The following is a 21,184-nucleotide window of genomic DNA, read 5'->3' on the forward strand; positions in this document are numbered from 1 at the left end:
ATACTTTCTGGTGGTCTTTGCAGAAACTAAGGATGCTCAGAAAAGATTATTTTTGAACAAAAGCCTAGTGAAGGAGGCCCACTGTGAAGTCTATCAGAAGCCTGGAGCATACATTTACTCCAAACATTCCAGCAGCTAGATAATAGTAGTAAAATGACTATTTTGAGTAATTACTTCCTGTAATAAGCAGAAATGTAGATTAAAAACAAGGTTTTTAGTTTTAGTTTTTAACAATATTTTTAGTTTTAGTTTAGGGTTTTAGTTTGGGTTTTTTTCCTATTCTGGCCAGTTATCAAATCTCCTTCTCATGTAATCTACATAATATTAAGAATAAAATCTAACTAGAAATTTTTATTTCCCCCCAGTTTTTAGTTGTGTTTTTTCCTTTTTCTTATCTTGCAAGACTGCAAGTAGAAACACAATTTGTTATGGCTTACAGCAGACTCTAAGCCACCGTCAAAACTCAGGAGCTGTGGGCAAGTGGGAGCGCTACTTAAATCATCTAAAATCCATCTGCGGTATTTTCTCCGTGCAGTCTCTCTGCAGAATGAAAGAGGCAGGCAGCTCTCAGAGCCTTCAATCACGCCATCTAGGAGGGCAGATAAATGCCTCTAAAATTCCCTTTCATTTTAAGAACGGAGACTTCCTTCCATCTTTTCTGCTTCCCTCCTTTTCAAAGGACTGAATTTTAATGCAAATCTAATTATGCACTCTATCAGGGCAGGCAGATGCTGTGCAGATCCCTCGGCTCTCTGCTGCCACATGTCAGTGCTGACCGGAAACACCCCAATCACAGGCCTCCAAGAGTGAAACAGGCAGGCCGGGCTCGGGCCTCAGGCGGTACTGACTGGACCCAGCAAGGAACAGGAGAGTGGGGAACAACCAAAACTACACCCCTCTCTGAGGGAAGGAGTCTCCTTTTCACATCTCACTTTTTACTTAAAACTGGATTTCAACCTACACATGTTAACCCTTGACATCACTTACGTGCTTAGGGAAAGCACTGCTCAGGGGCGAGCTGGCCAGCTTTTAACAATGTCTAGCACCATCTAGTGGTTACATTTTAAGTGACTCCAGGCTCGCCCACAAAAAAAAAAGTGTTAAGCTGGTATTTTGGCAGAAAATGTACAAGGAATTAAACATCCACTGGATGAAATTAAATCACTTAGTATTTCTCCTACCTAAACCAACTCAAAAGCAGAAACTTCCACCAACAGAACAAAGCAATATTTGTACTACTTAGGGCAATAACCAATAGCATTTCCATAGTCAAAGAGCAAAGAAGTGTATAGTAACACCAATTCAAAGCTTTAGAATTGTAGTTTTAACTGATTCTCCTACACTCCAGCATCCATTACTATAAATAATATAAACTGTGTAGGGGAAATTTGTAACTTCTTTTAATATATGAAACTTTCTCAATTGAAATGTTAAGTTTATTTCATGTCTCAGAATATGTAGCTATGTTAGTATTAAAAATTTTAAATCTCTGGCTATTTTAAATGATTTAGAAAATAGAGGATTGATCTGTTGGTCATTCAGTCTATGAATGGAGATCAGATGAAACGCCCTGCATAATCTTTATCCTTTTAGTCACTTTATCCTTTTAGTCACTGTGAAACACAAAACTCAAAACATAATTCTACTAGGGTTTGTAACTAATATTATTAATCTGAAGAAAGAAAAGAGTTTAACCTTTCATCTTTAAAATTATTTCCTCTTGTCATAATTAATCAAGACTCTAATACCTTTTATTAATCCCCAGCACATAGTTTACATAAGAGAACAGTGAAGCTCAGAAGGACACCCAAAAAACACACAGGGACAAGAGCCTGACCTGCCCAGACGCTGGAGTGGCAGGAGCAGCTGGCAGTGGCTGGCTTACCTGAATGAGGAGGGGATGTGTGGGCCACCTGTCAATCGTGCTCCACTTCATCGTGGGCTTCTTTCCCACTTCATTATAATATCTGTAAATGGCATTTAAGCTGCTGCCTGAAATACACAGGGGTGACTTAGTACATGCATGGGTACTATGGTGAACATAAAAAACAGAAGGCAGTAGTGTAAGTTCAAAGTAGGCACCTGCTTCTATACTGAGCCAGTCTAATGACAATCATTTCAATATGCTAAAATGCATATGGATTTAACTACCCTGCAAATGAAGACCACTAAAAAGCAATCAATTTCAACAGCCTTTCAAAGATCACGGAGGCCATTTCTAGTGAGAAGCAGGATGGTGGCGGATGCATAAAATACAAGCAGTCGTCATTTGCAAGGACAATGCTACAATCGAAAGCATGTTAAATTTTCTTACCCCGTAATGAAGGTGATCACTCCCATTTACAGAAAATGTAGGAGGTGGGAAAGAAAGGAAAAAAGAACCCGGCCATGACCCCAGCATGCTAATATACTCATTGTTTTATTCTAATATGGTTCTTTCCAGTTATTTTTCTTTATAGCTGTTTCGTTTTCCAAAGTTGTAATTTTCGTATATATGCAATTTTGTACCCTGAGTATTTAGGGCATTTCTACTTAATATTATGAGATGAATATTTTTCACATTACAATAAAAGCTTTATAACCATCCTTTTTATTAAAAAAAAAAGGTTTGTTGATAAAAACAGCTTATTAAGGTTTCTATGAGCATTCTCTATTTTTGCCTGCTTTATAGAATTATCATCATTCCTTAGAATAAGTCAAATGGATACCAAATCCTTACAGGTAATCCAACAAAACCTGTATTTCTAAGCAAGAGATGGAAATCATGAAAATTCAGAGACCAAAGGAAGGCAGATGGTGTCAACTCAATGCCAATTTCTCCTGACCTAGAGGAGCTGGCATTGGTGCCAAGCCTTAATCGGATGAAACTAACCCTAACATGGGCCTCTTCCTCAACCTTCACATGGGGCAAAAGCTCCAGAACACTGCCGGGCCTCCCAGCGCCACTGGTTTCTCTAATTATGAGAACTATTCATCTGTTAGGTCTCCAAATTAAAATGCTAGCCAGGACAAAGCCATGTTTAAATCAAAGGTACTCTCAGGCTAAGACTCAATTTTCAAAAAAATAAATTGAGTTCCATTTTGCTGAATAGAATGAGTCCAATAAGTCCAAACTGAGTTCATTCCAGGTTCAAAAACCGTCTCTCCAGAAATCACAAAGGAGCCACCACCATCTTCACAATGCAAACCATGATTCCCAGGTGAATGCCACTTCCAGATGTAAAAAAGGTCTTCTAGAAGCCGCAGTAGGTCTCTGGATCACTCAGAAACATTCAATGAACCACCAAAAGTAGTAATCGAGGGGAAAATATAACTTTAAAAATTGCCTGATTTAAAAAAAATGTAGTTGATACATAGAATATACTGGGTCTGCCACAATGTGTGTCTAAATAAAACAACGGACAAGTGACCCTCCAGTGGCCTCAAAGAATGAACACACTTCCCAAAGGCTGTCATGTCTCTGAAGTGATGTACCAGATGTACTAGAGGAAAACTGTACAGACATTGACGTTTGAAACACACTTGGTAGAGCCAGCAATGCGATGAAACCCTAGTCAGTCCTTTGTATATAAATAACCATCTTCTTAACTTGTTTAATCTTAAGAGCAGACATTTACATGTTCAGGTATATTTTTAAAAGCCAGGCAAAAGTATAGCTTAGAAATGTATAAAACCCGACTTATTCTCCAATAGTGTATTACTGGACATTTTAAAGTTGTAGAGGTACATTCCCCAAAGAAATCACAATTCAAACTCTTGAGGGTGTCTGAGGACTCGGGCATTTGCACAGGTGCTCTGAACAAATATTTAAGGCACACACACAAGATTTCTTCCAGTAGCCTTTTGTTTTCTCCTTATAAGTTTTAGAAATAATAGGCACTAATGTCCAAAAGCAATTTGGGAGTAAAAATGGGCTAATCTCAATCCTTGAAAAAGAATGCAAACAAATGTATTTGTGGGTGACAATAGAAGATTTACCTATGCCCAATGAGACGGAGATTGGCAAACAGGTTCTTCTCCAGCTCCAGCTAAATATATAATAGTATATAGCACACAATAGTATTTTCCAAAATCTAGAACGCTGAGAGGAGTTTGCAAAGGAAACCACAAAATGGGCTTTGTTTAACCAGAAACCAACCCCTAACCGAAGCAAAACCAAAACATATACCAATATTTCCAGTGTCATGTGGACACCTCTGTTTGCAACATGGAAACAGCTATCACCTTTGCTACATTAATAAGAATATTAGGGTAGCCATAAACATAAGGCTTATTACACAAACATAGAAAGTGGCTTCAGGTGCATGACTGATCTGTTACACAGCTGCATTAAAGCACTGAGCACTGGAAGCCACTGCCTTCACCCACCATTTGTAATTCTTAGCTGCCTGGACAATAACTCAAGGGACAGATGAACCATGAAATTTCAAATGGACTGACCTGGACTCTTGTGTTTAAAGCAGATGGGCTGGATTTGCCATTCAAATCAAAAATGACTTATCCTTCCCTTCCACACTCAGGTTCCCTGGTTATTTTTGCTAGGGCCGCATCCACCCTCCCACCGTCAGAGAGAAGCCTTACCTGTGGTGGAGCAGCTGTACTGCGGATACTGTGTGAAAGCAATCGCCCTTTCAAGCCTGTCTCTCTCCATCTGCTCAATTGCTTCTTCTGTTAAAGGGTGGACGTACCGGAATCCAATATAGTACTTGTGAGGAGCTATTAGGGAAGCATGTGTGGAAAGGAAGAAGTGTTCATCTTTATATAGATCCCAAACAGAATGCAGTGCCCAGAACAAAGAACAGTTAACCTAATTTCCTAGGATGCTGATAATGCAGGCAAGCTTAGAATATCCCTTGGATCTTATCCAGTCCTCCGCTAGTGCATGGATTTTTAATCACTATTTTCTGTGATCAACTTCCCCCCCGCGCCTCACACACACACACACATACCCCTTTACTTAGCACATGATTTTTAAAACTCAAGCTTCTCTGCCTTCTTCTCTGCTCTCGGCTGAGATAAGAGAAGCTCAAGAGAAGATGAGAAAGAACTAGCATTTATTCTTAAAGTATAACCTCCCCTTACGTACCAGCTACCATGGAAGACATGATGCTTCCCCCCCTCACATAAACCACATTTTTCAGATAAGGAAACAGACTCTCAAAGGTTAATGAACATGCCCCAAAGTCACACCTAGCACATGGTCGAGACAAAATGATAACGTGGGTCTTCCCACCCCAAAGCCTGTGACCCCAGCCTCTCTTGTCACCCAAGTCCCCTCCTCCTGTTCCCTCAGATGCCAGGCCACCTACTTTATATAAAAACCCTGGGGTACTCAATAAAAGTTCATTGATAACAAATGATGGAAATGATTCCCCTCACTTATATGGGAAAAAAATCTAACAATAAATTCTGAAATTGAAGGCACTTAATGGGATTTAAAACCATTGTTCTGGAACCTAAATGGCCCAAGTCAGTGCACGTCTTCAAGGCATCCCTTCTCCCGTCGCTTTGCCAGTTTCCCCTCCTGTCTCCTCTTTATCCTCCTGTATTTTAAATCCACCTGAAACCACACAATTTCTTAGACATTTATTAAATCATAAAACGGAACGTTTTTTTCAAGTTATCAAGTCTTGCTTCCTTGTCTTTTCATAGGATGACACCTAACTTATAACAGGGATGAGGCTGAAAATACACAACGTAAACATCAAGGAACAGTAAACCCAAGATGATGTTACTGTCCAGGCATTAACGGGGGCTGCAACTAAGAACGTGACACCAAATTGCCACAAGCAACACTTGGGTTAAAGTGGAGAAAAAAGATAATACGTTTATTGTGTGTGTCTATATATGTGTATACATATGTCTGTGTGTGTATATATGTATATATAGATGTACACAGATTGAGAATATAGATACGTCTATATTATAGACAGGTATATAGATTGAGAAAACATTCCTCCATAACTTGACCCAGGGGGCTGAATCAACGGAGCACGTCATCAAACACAGAAGCAGAATACTGATGGGAGAGAGAAGCACGCACGTGCACGGAAAGGGCAGTCTCTTTCAATATTCCCTGCCTGGGGATGACAAAAAGAGGAAGGAAGGGGTACAGATGAAATAATTTCAGCTGTCTGTCCCTTCTAGGCTATCAATTTTCTGGTCTCTTGCATAAAATATGGTAAACTTCAGTTAAAACTCACCAGAGGGCACAGCCCTGTAAGCGAACTCCCAGTGACTGATTGCTCAAAGATTACGTGGTTCTTGCTAAAACTGCTAACTATCACAATATCATCAAGTCCATTTTTAAAGAGCTCTTGGTGCTCAGAGCTGAGGCCGAAGTAGAATTCGCTTTCTAATCTATTTTGAGACAATAAAATTATCAGATTGACAGGGTCAGATCCCCCACATGCTGCAGGTCAGTCAGCTTCTCGCATTTTCTTTTCAGCTGCCCAGCAGCTGAGAGTTGCAGCCTGGTCTGTTGACGTCCAGGAGTTCCTCCAACATCACAGACAAGAGAGGTGGAGAGGCTGCCCTCGCAGATAAAGGCAGGGCGGTGACCTCTTTCAGAAGGGAGAATAAAATACTCTGGGAAGAACAGATAATGCGTTCTCAACTGTCCAATTCAAGCTGGCCGGCAAAGACATATTTTTTTAAAAGTGACGCTGCACTGTCTTCGGCGGGAACTATTCTGAGGAAATAAGCTTTCGAGAAGGCCCCTGGCCAGCCCAGAAAGCTTTCGCCCTGCAGCTGGCTACCCCCGGCAGGGGCACAGGGGGAGGAAGGAGTCTCCTGGATGTCAGCGGGCACCACATCTGGCGGGCACCACATCTGGCCAGCGTGAGCTCCAAACACACGACTGGCTGGTCCAGCCTCATCTACCCTCAGAGCCCCGCGAACAAACACTCTGGCGAGAACTACACAGAGGGGGAGAAAAGGAACGGGGAAACCAGATTTGTAAACAGTAGAACTTCACTCATTTCCAGTCCATTCATTCAGCATGTCCAATAGTCCAAATGTCGGATTTGGGCATGATTCTTTGGGAGAAAGATAAGAAGTAAATTAGAGCATAATGCTGCTTACCCTGTATCAGCTCATGAACCCTATGCCAGCGATGAATAATAAAAGCTCACGTTACTTGTACTGGGCACCATGCTGCCGCCTTTCAGGCTTATCTGATTTTATTTGCACGGTGATTCTAGGAGCTGGGTTCTGTCATCATCCCCATCCTCCTGAAGAGGCTTACTGGGCTAAGTTATCTGCCTGAAGTCATACAGCCAGGAGTGGGGAAGCCAGCTCCACTGCAGCGAAGCCACGCTCCTCCCCATTTGGCATGCGATAAAGAACGAACTGATCTTACTGAGTGGCACTTAGAGCTTCATTGAAAGCAGCCACAGTCCAGATAACCAAACTGTACTTTTTAAAATGTATTTTAGATTTAGCCTTTTCATGAAATGCAATGATTACCCTTCTCATCTATTTCCTTCTGAATTCCCTAAATGACTGCAGTGCAGTAGGAAACCCACTCCAAGTTACATTCCCTCACCCAGTGTACTGTATTCATGAACAGTCAATTCTATGCAAGTCTCAAAATTTCTATACTGGTCACCAGATAACAACCACTTCCCCTAAAAAGGAGAGTATGAAACATTTTTATCTGGTTGTAATCCCTTTTTTTTTCTTTGCCTAAAGAGAACTTTTCCAGATATAAATAAACAGATAGGTGCAGTTCCAAAGTAAACTTAATAATTTTGTAGGAAAAAAAGTGTAAGAAGAGAGGAGGACTGAGAAAGAGACAGAGAGAAGCAAGGAGATCAGAAAGCAGCAGGAAGGAGATGAGGGAGGGAAGGAGACATCCGGGTGGGCATCGCGGAGCCTCAGGTCCACTCAGTGAAGCGTGGACAGCAGGACAAGAAAATTCTTTCTAGGTAACCTGGGCGAGCCCCTGAGGGAGCCACAGAGCCTCGCCTGCTAATCTTCTCAGTCTCCAACACAAAGTTCCCCTAAAGAAGCTGCCAAACCATGAGACTATTTCCTGTCTTCCACATCCACACGGTGTGATCATCAGCCGCCATATTCATTTTGTAGAGTCTCTCTCCAACAAGTCTTCAAAAGTTCTCCCTGATCCTTGGGCACATGGCCTGCAGCAAGGCCCCACTAGACCTGAAGCTTCTTGTTTAAGCAGAAGCATCAAACAAGGGAGAGCACTCAATGGGCCACTGATGGATGAGTGGTCTTGGGCCTCATTAAACACCCCATCACACCCCCCAAGCAAGCCTGCTTTAAGTGATTAGTGGTCACCTACCATGCAGAGGAAAGGAAGAACTGAACTCGCCTGCCTCAGAAGGTCCCAGCATGGGCCGCAGAGGCTGGTGACATGCCTGCCCTGGGATCGTGAGCACCAAAGCCCTCCTGGGACCAGGCCCTGGATGCGCTTCCAAGATCCAGAGAAACCAAAGTAGCCCCCACCAGTGCTTCAGTAAGAACTGCTGGGAACCAAGCTCCACCAAGGTTAGAGTGTGACTCATTCGCTACTTCGCCCCTCATCAGTATACCCAACTTGCAGTCAGGGCTTATAAATACCTGGTGGGGGGTGAATGGAAGAAGGATGGATGGATGTGGGCATCAGTGGATGAAAGACTAGGGAGGGAGTGAACAGAGCGAGAAGGCAGGAATGATGCTTTCCTGTCTAATGATGTAGTGACCAGACGGGCAAGCCACTGAGCTGACTTGTGCTTCATGGATACCCTAAACTTATCCCCAAAGTCTTAATGAAGAACAATAGACTTTTTTTTTCATATAAGTCTCTACAAGATAGAATGTTTAAAACTGTTTTTTAAATCATTTCTACAACAATTTTGAGTCTAAGTATGAAATGAATATTATTATTCCTTGGCCCCCACCAAAGCAGAGGATAATCAGTCCCAGAATCTAGCTTCTTGTGACTTGCTCCCTCTGCACTAAACGGCCATATGTTAAAATGATCCCATGTTTGACGGGACACTGGGGTAAATCCAGGTCATTCTATGGGACTCTTTCCAGACCAACCAGGGAGGTGGAGGCCACTGCTGGCCCGTCTGGTCTGACAACCTGGCAGCCTCACCACAGAGAGAGGAGGAGGTGGGAAGGATGCATCTGTGTTCCTTTATCAGGGCTGATGACTCTACTAAGGCCCTTTGTGGTGATGGGTACCAGACTAAGACGTCCACAGGACAGATGGCACCTTTCCGCCTCCTTCTTCCACTGAACACAGCACAACAACTGCAGATCTGGTTCACACCAAACCTTCTATCATGATCAACTAGAGTCTGGTCTCTACTTGATAGAGAGGTCAGCCAAGTTTCCCTCACCCAACATTTTAGAAGATGCGCTGTGTCACGTGTGGCTGAACCATGTAAGAAATGCCCTCCAGCCACAAGTGAAGGCAGGAAGCAAACCCACTATTCAAAAGCGCAACTGAACAATTTTCCAAGTGAGATGATCTGCTCTAGCCCTTTGTCCCATGTGCGATGCAAACAGTGGATTCCGAGAGCAACTCGAGCTGACTCTCAATGAAACGCTTTCGGTCCTGCCCAGTGCGGCGGCTCTCCCCGAGGGTCCCCACCGTGTCACACTCCCGTCCTGATCCTGAACCCTAAACTGCATCTGCAGTTAACACATTTCATGTGTCGTCAGATGCCCACTTTTTGTTTTAACAGTTCTTACACTGGCCTACAACAGACAGTGTCTTAAAATTAACCGGCAGAGGTCTCGTGTCTTCACGTTGTATGAAAACAGTGGTGTGAATCAGTGGTGTCGTGAACGCAGTTAAATATGGCACTTAGAGTTCATTCATGTAGTTCATGTTTCATTCTGCAGATTATAATCTGTGTTAGACATTCTCAGAAAACAGTTACCAGACGTGCTCAATCCTCTTTTTAGGGCCGTGCCCAACGAGACACTTAAATGCCTCACCCTGATGGTACTGCCAAGAGCTGAAAGCAGGTGCTGAGAGATGCTTAGAGCCTCGTGGCTGCCGTGACAGAGCTAATTCTGCACTAAATGCTGATCTAATCAGCCATCCACACAGAAAGAAACAGCAACAGCAACAGCCTCAACCCGTTTCCCAAAGATTTCTTCCCAGGACAATGATAATATATATCCTTTGTTCATGGCAGGTAGCCTCTTCCTTATAATCCAGCTCAACTTAACACACACCTCCAACTTCCTTTTGAGGCTAATGTTCCAAAACTTTAGCTTTTTTATTTGTAACATAAGGAAGCAAGAGAAAAGGCTGTAAGATGGGGACAAAGGATAACGGCGTGAGAACTGAGCTCAGTGGCCAGGCATCATGCAGGAACCTCCCACACAGATCGAGAGCTGCTGGGACCCAGAACCTCACTGGGCACCCAACAGTGCTGTGAATTTCATAACTACTCTGAAAGAACAAACCTAGCGAGATGTCCGCTGAGAAAGCCCATACCTGTGTGCGGGGAAAGCTCATCCAGCAGCTTCACCATGCCTTCTCCTTGCTTGGAAGTCCACATCTTGATGGGAGACCCACCTCCAATCCTGCGGTACTGCTCCTGAATTTTGGGGGTTCGGCGTTTGGCAATGATTGGTGCCAGCTTACTAAACCATTGAACATGGAAGTAAATGAATATTATTCCAGCTCAGAAACATTTTCTACTCAATTTAAAAAAAACAAAAGTGAAATTTTAAGACGAGCCTAAAAAGATCAAGCCTTTAGAGAGAGAAAACCAGATAGGCTCTGAGGAGTGGCCACCTCCATCCCATGAAATGTTCTCGCAGCACACCCTGAAGACTCAAGACACCAATCACCCGTGAGGGGATCCTGAGTATGTGCTAGCTACTATCTTCACCCCTCTTGATCCTGCACTGGACATATAAGGACATTAGGACATGTACTGTCCTCTTAATTTAAGAAAATGCATATCCATCCTATAATATACTTGCCCACGTGAGCAAAGATGTATGCACGAGGATGCTCACTGCAACACCGTAAACAATCTCAACGTCCATCAGTGGGGCACTGGTTAAATAAGTGAGGGTATGACCACACAATGCAAGCCTATGGAGTCATGAGAAAAGAATGAGCCAGATCTGTACAATCTGTTATGGAATAATCTCCAAGACACATTGTTAAATTAAAAAAAAAATGAAGTGACAAATAATGTACATAAGTACATTCACATTTGGGTAAAAAAAAGGAGGAGGGTGTAAATAAACATGTGTATGTGTGTTATGTGTGTGTGTGTGTGTGTGTGTGTGTGTGTATACACTAAGATGTGCATGGACCATTTCTGGATGTAGCAATGCTTACCTCCAGGGTGGGTGAGTGGGAGTCTGGAGTCCAAGGGGAAAGGGACACTTGCTTTTTACTGTAAATGCTTTTAAACTATTTGCATTTTTTATCATCTGCATGTATACATTTTTCATTACAAAAGCCTATTTTAAAGAAAAAGCAGAGACAGAAGGAGGGAGGGAGGGAGGGAAGGGTGAAAGAAGAGATGGGCAGCAAGGACCCATATTCACAGCACAGATGAATGGCACCCATCACTTCCCTGAGTGTTAATCAGCTGTTAAGTGCCAAGTACAAATATTATCTTTAAAGATCTTTAAAGGCACTTCAGCTGCGTCCAGACCACTGAATTTCTAGACAGAGATCTGGGGGGAAAGGGCCGGAGGGGAAGCCTCACTGACTTGTTTTCTCTGTCCCCTGCAATCCTGCTCCTCTCACATCCTTCTCATACCAAAAACAAAGTCATAATGCTGCTCTAGCACCACCAGACATGAACTAAAACCGTTTTTTGGGGTTTTGTTTTTAAACTACAGAACTGACATACATGGAAGGCAAAATGCACTGCACAGGTTCTGAAAAAGTACAGGTATTGATCTGAATCTTACTTTTGAATCGGAAGCGTCATGAGGTCTCGGTCCAAAAAGAGCCTCAGGAGAAAGTCATGAACCTCCCCGACTGTCTCAGGGCCTCCCATGTTCAGCATTAATATTCCAGTTTTTGGCTTCCTACACAAAATAAAGTGCAATGGTTGATTTGTAACACTTTTCATTTTCCTCTTGGGTAGAACTTTGGTTTGCCTAGCAAACTCTCATCTCATCTGTGTGACACAAAAGTAAAAACCTATAGATCTTTTCACTGCCATCACATGGCTACCTACCTGGGTACACACGGGCCTCCATCTCTGCACCTCCATCCCAGGTGCCAGCTCGGGCTCTGACCTTCACCTTCTAGCTCCATCCCAGGCACCGGATTTCACTGGGCGCAAATGTTTCTCTATGAAACTCTCAGCCCTGAACAAGATCTCATTCTTTAGGGACTGAGAGTCAAGGTATAAACCTAAAACTGGAACTAAAGTACCTGTTCACGTGACTGCCTCGTGACGGCACAGGTTGCCCGATCGCTCCAAACTTGAGTTTTCTCATCTGCAGAGCAGAGAGTCCACCAACTACCCCAAAAAGCTTATTATGAGAATTAAGCGGACAATGTATGTACCCTAGGTGCCAGCTTATGCTAAATGAGTAAGTTCTATTCTACACAGAGAAGCCTTGGGTTTCCCTATCATTTTAAACCCCCACAGTAAAATACCAGCCCATGGCTCACCCTCTTATTCTTCTCCCTTCCCTTTAGTTAATGATTCAGTTATTACTGACGTAAATGACTTCTTGTCCTCTGCTTCCTCCTCCTGATCAGGCCTTTATTCGTTTTCAGTGTCTCCTGCTGGGATAAACTACATTTCCCCCTCTGCACTCACCTTCCCATCCCTCACCTAGACCCATCGCTTGGCTAATTCCTGCAAGAAATTGCCCTACATTATTCAAATTAGACCCAGGCTAAAGAATCACAGGTTGAATGAACAAAAAGAAAAAGAAAGTCAAGCAGGTTCTGGGAAACTTCAAAAGAAAAGGATTACACAAAAACATAACCTTCCAAAATCCCTGGAGCCTGCATGGTGGCGGGAAGTGAGCCAGGCCAGGACGAGTTCTCTGTTGGGGCCTGGCTGGAACCATGAGGTCAAAGCCTGAAATGGGACCCTGGGGAACTCGGGGCCTGCAGATTCCCAAGTGGGTGGTCACGGGGGAGCAGTGAAAGAGGTGGGGAAAGCAATGGACAAGGAGTGTCTTCCATTCATTCTTTTAAACATTTGTAAACATTTAGATGTAAGTTACACATCCTAAAATTTGCCATTTTAAACTGTACGGATCAGTGGTTTTTCATATACGCACAAGGTCAGGAAACCATTACCACTGTCTAATTCCTAAACATTTTCATCACCCCAAAAAAGCCCTCGTACCCATTAGAGCCATTCCCTGTTCTCCCTCCCCCTTACCCCTGGCAACCTCTAGTCCGCTTTCTGGGCCTGTGATTTGCCTATTCTTGCATGATGTGTGGCCGTCCGCCTCTGGTTTCTTTCAGCATAAGGTCTGCAAGGTTCGTCCCCGTTGTAGCATGAATCAGTACTGCCTTCCTTTCTGTGGCTGAATAATGTTCCATCAGATGCATACACTCTCCATGCAGCGTTGATAGAGCCACTGAGAAACAGCCTGAGGTTCATTTAAAACACCATTATCATAAATGCCTCAGGGTCTACTTCCTATTTATTCTTTGATGGAGCGACTGGGGATCAAACCCAGGACCTTGTGCACGCGAAGCACACACCCCACCACTGAGCTATACCCTCCTCCCCTGGGGGTTTTCTTTCGAGATTTACTTTCCAGATCTCCCACATCAAGACCACCTCTAGCTAATGCAGTGATCAAAGCAATCCTGCTGAGATGGCTCTAGTATGGAAGACTCTTCTTGAAAGTGTTCTCAGGCTCATGATAGCCTGATGAAATCTGAATTGCAATTTTCAACAAGCACTAATGATATTTGGTAACGATGCTGGGCAGCAGAGTGTGTAAGTGGAAGCCGTTTTCTTGATCAGACACACTGTGGGCAGATGAGGTAGAAATCTGACTTCTCAGCCTAACTTTCCAAAATAAGAACCAAATCCCGGGGAAAGAGAAGTGCTGCATTACAAGGGAGTCAGGACTTTCTGGTTTAGACCCCATTAAAGATTAACCAAGTCACTTTTCACATCACCGTCTCAGCCTTGGACTTCCCGACCTCAGCACTGCTGACATCTGGGGCTGGACACTCCTTTGTGTAGGAGGTTTGGGGGTCACCCTGGCCTCTACTCACTACATGGCAATAGCACACACCCTACTCCAGCTGTGACAACCAAAAATGTCTCCAGACATTGCCAAATATGTCCCAGGGAATAAAAATGCCTCCCCACCCTCGGTTTAGAGCCACTGTGTTTGAGGAAAGGGGTTTAATCTCCTTTATATTAAACGAAGCAACTACTTTGAAGTTATTGTTCCATGACTTTTCCACCTCCTTTGACCAGAAGTTCTATCAATGAGTTAACAAACTGGTGTTTAGTTTTCTTTTTCTGATGCCTGAAAATTCCTGATTCGTTATATTGTGAAACTGTAATAGTCCCTTAGTCTTTCCACTTAGACCACTGGTGCTCTCCTGGGATTCTGTCTTTTGCCCTCAAAAGCTGTGACTCACAATAAATTAAGTACATTTTTCCATGGATTGCTGCCAGTTAACAGATTGCTGGTTAGGAAACCCCACGCTAAGAGACTTACCTAAGCCACAGAGGGCATCAATGTGCAAACGGGATTTAGAACTGTTTTCCATCTATAACACCTGAGCTCAGAACAAGAGTGGCTTTAAATGGGACTCTACTCTGCCCTGCAAACCTATGTTTTGCAAACCGTGTTGATCTTATACATGAAAGACTCACATGATTTGAAAATACCTAAATACACGTGCATTTAATACAAGACTGTGTTGCGCATGACAAACAGCGCATTAGTAAGCCCTGGTCAGATACCCCTCTATTCCCAAATGTGAAGTGCAAAGCTTTAGTCAAGGGTCGCTGTCTCTTCTCCCCTCCAGACAGAGCACATCTGAGACCAAGGTCTGAATGGTCAAGCTCCCTTTGTTTGAATGTAAAAGTGTATCACAGCAACCATATTGAAAACTTCTCATTTGAAAAGGTTGTAACATTTTGCCATTTATATTCTTGGACTCTCAAAGTATGAGGTTTTTCCTTTGAACTATTAGTTGGACATAACTGAAACTTCAGCTCATCAATTAACAAAGGAACAGAAGAATTCTATTCTACTATAGACAATCAGCATCAAGATAAAAAAGAAATTCCAGCTCTTCATTTAAACCTCCAGGATGTAACTGGTAGGAGGATTGAAGATGCCTCTGGGAAACTCCAGCTCATGGACCAGATTTGTACACACACCGCCTGTTTTTGTAAATAAAGTTTTAATGAAAGGCAGTTCCACTCATTTGTTTACATATTATCTTTGGCTGCTCTCACATTACGACAGGAGAGTTGAGTAACAGCAAAAGAGACCAAATGGCCCATGAAGCCTGAAAAATGTACCATCTAGCCCTTTGCAGATAAATCTGTAGTGTAATGTTTCTCGTCTAGTCCAGCCTGAGCGCTATGCAGGAACACGCCTTCATGATGTCTGGCAACAGAATGACTCAGAAAGACACCACTTCATGGTCCCTAATATTTAAAAACTGGAAATAACCTACACGCCACATAACATGAGACTGAATAAATAAATTATGATTTAATAAAATACTCAGGCTATTAAAATAATGTAGACTGTTCATATTTATGTGGTAGACACATTATTAAATAAAAAGTTATAAAAATAATATATGCAGTATTGTCACATTTTGAGTAAACACATACCGAGTAAATACTAATAGATCCAGACAGAGAGAGAAAATAGTGGGTGGTGAGATTATCAGTGATTTTTTTTTCCCCTGTCAGTATTTTCTAAAAGGAATCTATTTCTTTTGTATAAATATGATATAAAGTTACTGACTAGAATTTGGGGATTTTTTTAGATTTTTATTCAATTTTAATAATTTAATATTAAGGCTATTTATGTGAATGACTTTTGCCACTAAGATAACATAGTAGTGAAGTAATTTTTTCTTTCCAGGGTTCCACATCCAGTCAGTTCTTCAGGTTATATCAAATACTTACCCCAAACCCTAAATATTTAAAGCACTTTGTGCTCTGGCTGAGGTGAGAAAAGAGGGGCAGTGGGGGGAATGGAGGAATGGTGTCCTGCTGGACACGCCCCCAGGCCTGTCTTCCTCCCCACGTGTGATCTTTTAGGAGGCCTGAGAGCTGAAAGGAGATGATTTGAAACCCCAACCTCGTGCCCTAGCCTCAACAAGCCTCAGTTTACTAAGTGCTCAAATATATACCCAGGATCACATAATGAAAAGCAACAAACATAGAATGAGACTATTTTATTTTCATAGCTGTGTAACTCCTCCAGAACATCTGGTCTACCAGCAAGGTCAAGGCGTTAATTGTTCACAGCTACTTCCATCCTTTCCCTCTGCTTAGTGTTGAAGTGCGCTACTCCTACCCATGTACTCATCTAAATCAGTGTCCTGTGTAGTCTTCTGTTGCCTCTGTACCAGAGGAAGACTTGAGAACAGCTGTGGCTTCTCTTACTGCAGAGGACATGCAGCACCAAGGCCACGCCTGCTGACGGCCACCACAAATAGCAGGAGTGAAGCTGGAAGTGTACTTTGTTTCTTTAGTAAACTATAAATCATATGATGTCATTTACAATTATCTTCACTGGATTAACAGTTTACTATAGAAATTCTTGGTAGGTTAGTTATTCTTTTTCCTGTACAGGGCATACATTTCATAAGTATAATTCTGTTAGGTTTCATAAACACATTTCTGGTGTACATATAATTTGTGTTACATGACATATTCCAGAACTAAATCCCTACATGATTTGCAGACTGTTTGTACTCAACTCTGTGTCCTTTAACAAAACCCTGTGGGGTTTTAATTTGCCAATCAGATCTCAATAAAACTGGCGGAAAATTGTTAAATAAAACATTTTTAAATCTGTCAAAATTAAAAAAAAAAAAAGATAAAGCCTTAATGGGAGGTGAAATCTGTAGTTTACCAGTCACTGAAGGAAAGCCAAGAAAATAACATACCACTCCTTACATACTGGGTTTTCCCAGCACCTTTCCTCCTAGGTAGCTTGTATCCACTGGGATTTGCATCAAGAAAGAGAAATCCGCATTAGTACTGAAATGAGACTCATACCTGTTTCCCGGTTGAACTTGAGCCTTGGGGCTTCTGGCATGCTGGGCTGTTTCTGTGGCTGTGGCGGCGGCGGCGGCTGTGGCTGCACCCGACTGACACCTCCATGGCTGACAAGCCCTTGGGCCAGCACACACCACTGTGACAAAATTAAAGTGGTAGCATGAAATCTAGCCAGAAAGTAATTTCTTTTGAAGAGGTCCTCAGAGCATAATTCCTGGATTTAAAATTTAAAGAGATGCTACAGCAGAGGTGATTTTCCCAGCATTTCTCCGCAGGTGGCTGAAGGCTCTGAAGACCTCTCCGAGGGGATGGGGTAGCATCCCCTAGGCTGGCTTAGCAGGACATGCCGGGAGCCTTTTTAGCAGCCACAAACACCTCCTCTCCCTGCCTCGGCTGCCTTTGTTGAGATGACCCTTCATGAGAACCACTGCACGTTATGACAGTTACTGGCGGCAGCATGCTGTCCATATGGAAGGTGAGGAGCCTGCAGAAAGGGTTACAGGGCTGCCGATTTAAGGAGTGGAAACTGGGTCAGTTTTCCAACACTGGCACTCACATCAGCCTACAGGACTTCTCCAATCAGGCTCCAGTGCCAAGAACCCTAGTCTTGCCTCTGGACCCTGACAAGGGTGGGGGGGCCTCGGCTTTACACAGCCAATTCTGGCCCGTCTCCTGCAGCACCCCTCCCTATGGGGTGTGCAGTCTACACAGCCAAGGATTCATGGACCCACAGAGCCCAGACCACACTGACAGGCTTCTAGTACCCAGGACCCTAGAATTCCCTGCCCCCAAAGCCCCTCATCCACTTCCAAGGTCTGTACAGGCCCCTTTCCTGGGTCCACCCTCCTGAGAGTGGGCTGCACCACCAGTATGAGCAATTCCTGACCTGGCTGTTCACAGGGCCAAGAACAGAGCTTGAGCAGACATGCTGGAGTATACACAAGACTCCCCACAAGGCAGGGTGGAGCCGGCGGTGGGAAGAGAAGCAGGGAAACCTGCAGACCTGGGCACCTCTCTCAGGGCCGCAGTGTTTCTGCAGGATGCCTGAAGAGTTCAAGAGTTCACCCCTCCAGGCCATCAGGAGGCTCTATGTGTCAGCGGAGAACAGAACACATTTCACAGTTTGTTAGCCTGTTACATGTGGCTGTCCTTTTGTACCCTTGACCCAGGCCCTCCAAGACTTAGTTGTGGGCCCAGAGAGACTATCTGAATTGAGGGGTCAATGGGCCACAACCAGTTGTAGCATGAAGAATATTCATCCCTAAACAAACCCAGAGTGAAATTAAACTGAAGTCGTACGGTAGGTACTGAAGATGGCATGTGGGACAGCGGTTACCACCGTGCCCCATGGTACATGCATGACCCCTCTCCCCATTCACCAACCAGCAGGTCCAAAACCAGCTTGAGATCAGTCCCCTTCTCCCCTTCTCCTCCTTACGAGTCAAAGGTGTTCTGATAAGGAACTTGGGCTATCAGCAGATCTGACCCAGAATCCAGTTTTGCCGCTTACTAGTAATATGACAGGAGCTGCATTATAATCTTTCTGAGCCTTAGTTTCCCCAGCTATAAAGTGATGAAACCTTGCTATCTGCATCCTTGTAAAGATTACACCAGGTAAGATTAGTGAAGCGCTCTGCACAGGGCCCGCCATGTATGATTAGCTCTGGTGGTGTCTAGAACCTAGGACTACACCTGCTCTGATTTTATTTTATCACCTAGCATGTCTATAAAATATAGGAGAATGATAGTTCCAGGCCATTTAGATTTCCAGCTATCCATAGTGCAAACATTCCCAACAGAGCCAATTATGTGAGCTTACTGAAGCGGAATCATCCTTATTAACCCATAGTGGAAGTGCAGAGATTGACATAAAGAAGTTCAATTCCACTCAAACGAAGTCTCAAACCAACTCACATCTCCTTGTTTTAGACAAGTTCAATTCTGAACTGCATGGTGAGATTTAACCAGGTTCTCAATCATGCCGCGATGTCTGCAATTCCCTATATGAATGAGATTATATCAGATTCCAGGAGGTATCAGAATATAACTTTGGCATTACATGATTTGACTGTTGGTAATGTAATAAGATTTCCTCCTGCAATCCTTAAAAGGGGTGGGGAATAAGGATGAGACTAGAGTCTCCAACTAGTATGTTAGTATTTCCTAGTACAATTTGGAAATGAGTAGCTTTTTGAGGTGCCCAACTATCGCCATGCCCGCTACTTACAAAATTCTCTTCTCTGAGATTAAATAAATTCTCAAAGGAGGGTGATGCTGCTAATTATGGATCCTCTGGGCTCCGGACACAGGGTTAATACACCCACCTTTCAAGGACTTCTCTAAAACACCCCTCTCCCCTAATGATCAGAAGATTCTAGAGAAACAGAGAGTCTCCTACCAAATGATTAGCATTAATCTAGCTAAAGAAGTTTAAAGTAATTATTCAGAAAACCGACTGAGACTCCTGAATATACTCAGCTTACAGATAAAGAGAAATTCGAAGGCACAGGCAGCATCGTGTGGTATAGAGAGTGTGTGTTCTGGAGCTGGGGAGATTTGAGCAGAAATTCCAGATAGGACCAAACAGTGTGACAGCACTTGGGCAACTCACTGAGCTACTCCAAGCCACATGTTTCTCATTTGTAAAACAGTGATAAGGCCAAACTTGTAGGGCTGTTGTAAAGATTAGGAAAATGTTTTAAAATCTATGTGCAGCCCCAAGAACAGTGCCTGGCACGATGGATGTGGTTAAACAAGAAGAATATGCAATAATAAGGAATTACCCACTTACGAACTAAGACCAAACAATTCTAACCCTACTCTTGACATGGACAACTGGTCTACCTTTAGAAGGCCAATAAACAATAAAAGCCCATAAAATTAAGGGTTAGGCAGAAGAAAAGAAGATGATGTGAGAAAACAAAACTTCATTAATTCCTGGACAAACCCAATAGGTCAATTATTCAAAAGTATATCAGTGACTTAAGAAGTTTGTGGGTATTAACTGGCTCTCTGAAACCAAATTATTTAATAGCTTGGATGCTTGGAGGGGTGGGGGTTGGTACAGGGGAGGGTAGAAAACAGGGTACACAAGTACACTTTCTATCACATAGGAGATGAAGATTATTTCAAAACTTACTTACAAAAATACATACCATTAAAAAAATTAACAGAAATAAAGTTCTTATTGTGACTATTAAAAAACACGTGGGGAGGGGAGGCTTTAAGAAAAGAGTTGTTATTTTCTGGTATGGAGCCAAAATGTTTAAACATTGATACTCTTTTATTATCCTAGATTTGTTTCTTCTAATTACAAAAGACAGATATGCCTAACATAGAAAATCTGGAAAGAAAAAAGCACAAAGAAACAATAATTCAGTATTCTACCCACTTTCTAAAAAAAAAACAAAACAGTGTAAACCTAGCTTTTTTACTTTCACTTTGAGAATTCATTTTGAGAAGTAATATTCAATTCTTTCTAACCCAGATGTTAATCTCTTCATATAAAACAAGATAAAGTATTATAACTACATCTTAAAATCAGAGTCTGTAATTCAACTGAACCTCATATCTACTTCTGCTATAGTTTCTGAATCCTTCCACTGAACAACAAATCATTTAAAGTTTCTCGTATTGTTCTAGGACCTCAAATCTACAGCCTGTGAGACATTCTTTGCCACAGGAAGGGTCGATAAAAGACTACTTTGATATCTCTTTCAGCACCATTACTGGCACTGTGCTGCCTTTCCTTAAAAGATAATGTCTTTTGTCCCCTACTGCCCTAAGCCACCTGATCCTTATCATTTTTCTAACAAACACAGCTGTAATAAGATAGGGAGGTTCAGAGTGGATTCTCTCCACTCCTTCTCAGTAGGTGCCAGACTGGGAACTTCTTGGAAATATAAGTCAGGTCTGTGTCCAGTCACCATTCAAATGCACTAATTAAACATCTTAGTAGATGGCATCCTTTTACATAATAACAATAGAAC

At 42.8% G+C, this 21,184-nt stretch overlaps 1 protein-coding gene across 1 annotated transcript in view; it reads right to left on the reverse strand.

The window, feature by feature from the left end:
• The window catches only part of FECH (ferrochelatase), a 30,964-nt gene that overhangs the window by 8,803 nt on the left and 977 nt on the right, over positions 1 to 21,184 (reverse strand). The window contains exons 2-6 of the mRNA XM_074355158.1: positions 17,196 to 17,331; positions 11,908 to 12,027; positions 10,463 to 10,611; positions 4,582 to 4,716; positions 1,886 to 1,992 (exon numbers count right to left, since the gene is read on the reverse strand). Coding sequence (XP_074211259.1) covers positions 1,886 to 1,992; positions 4,582 to 4,716; positions 10,463 to 10,611; positions 11,908 to 12,027; positions 17,196 to 17,331 — 647 coding nt within the window. The remainder of the gene's footprint in view (positions 1 to 1,885; positions 1,993 to 4,581; positions 4,717 to 10,462; positions 10,612 to 11,907; positions 12,028 to 17,195; positions 17,332 to 21,184) is intronic.

The sequence above is a fragment of the Camelus bactrianus genome, chromosome 30 (genome assembly GCF_048773025.1).
Source record: "Camelus bactrianus isolate YW-2024 breed Bactrian camel chromosome 30, ASM4877302v1, whole genome shotgun sequence".
NCBI classification, from domain to species: Eukaryota; Metazoa; Chordata; class Mammalia; order Artiodactyla; family Camelidae; genus Camelus; species Camelus bactrianus.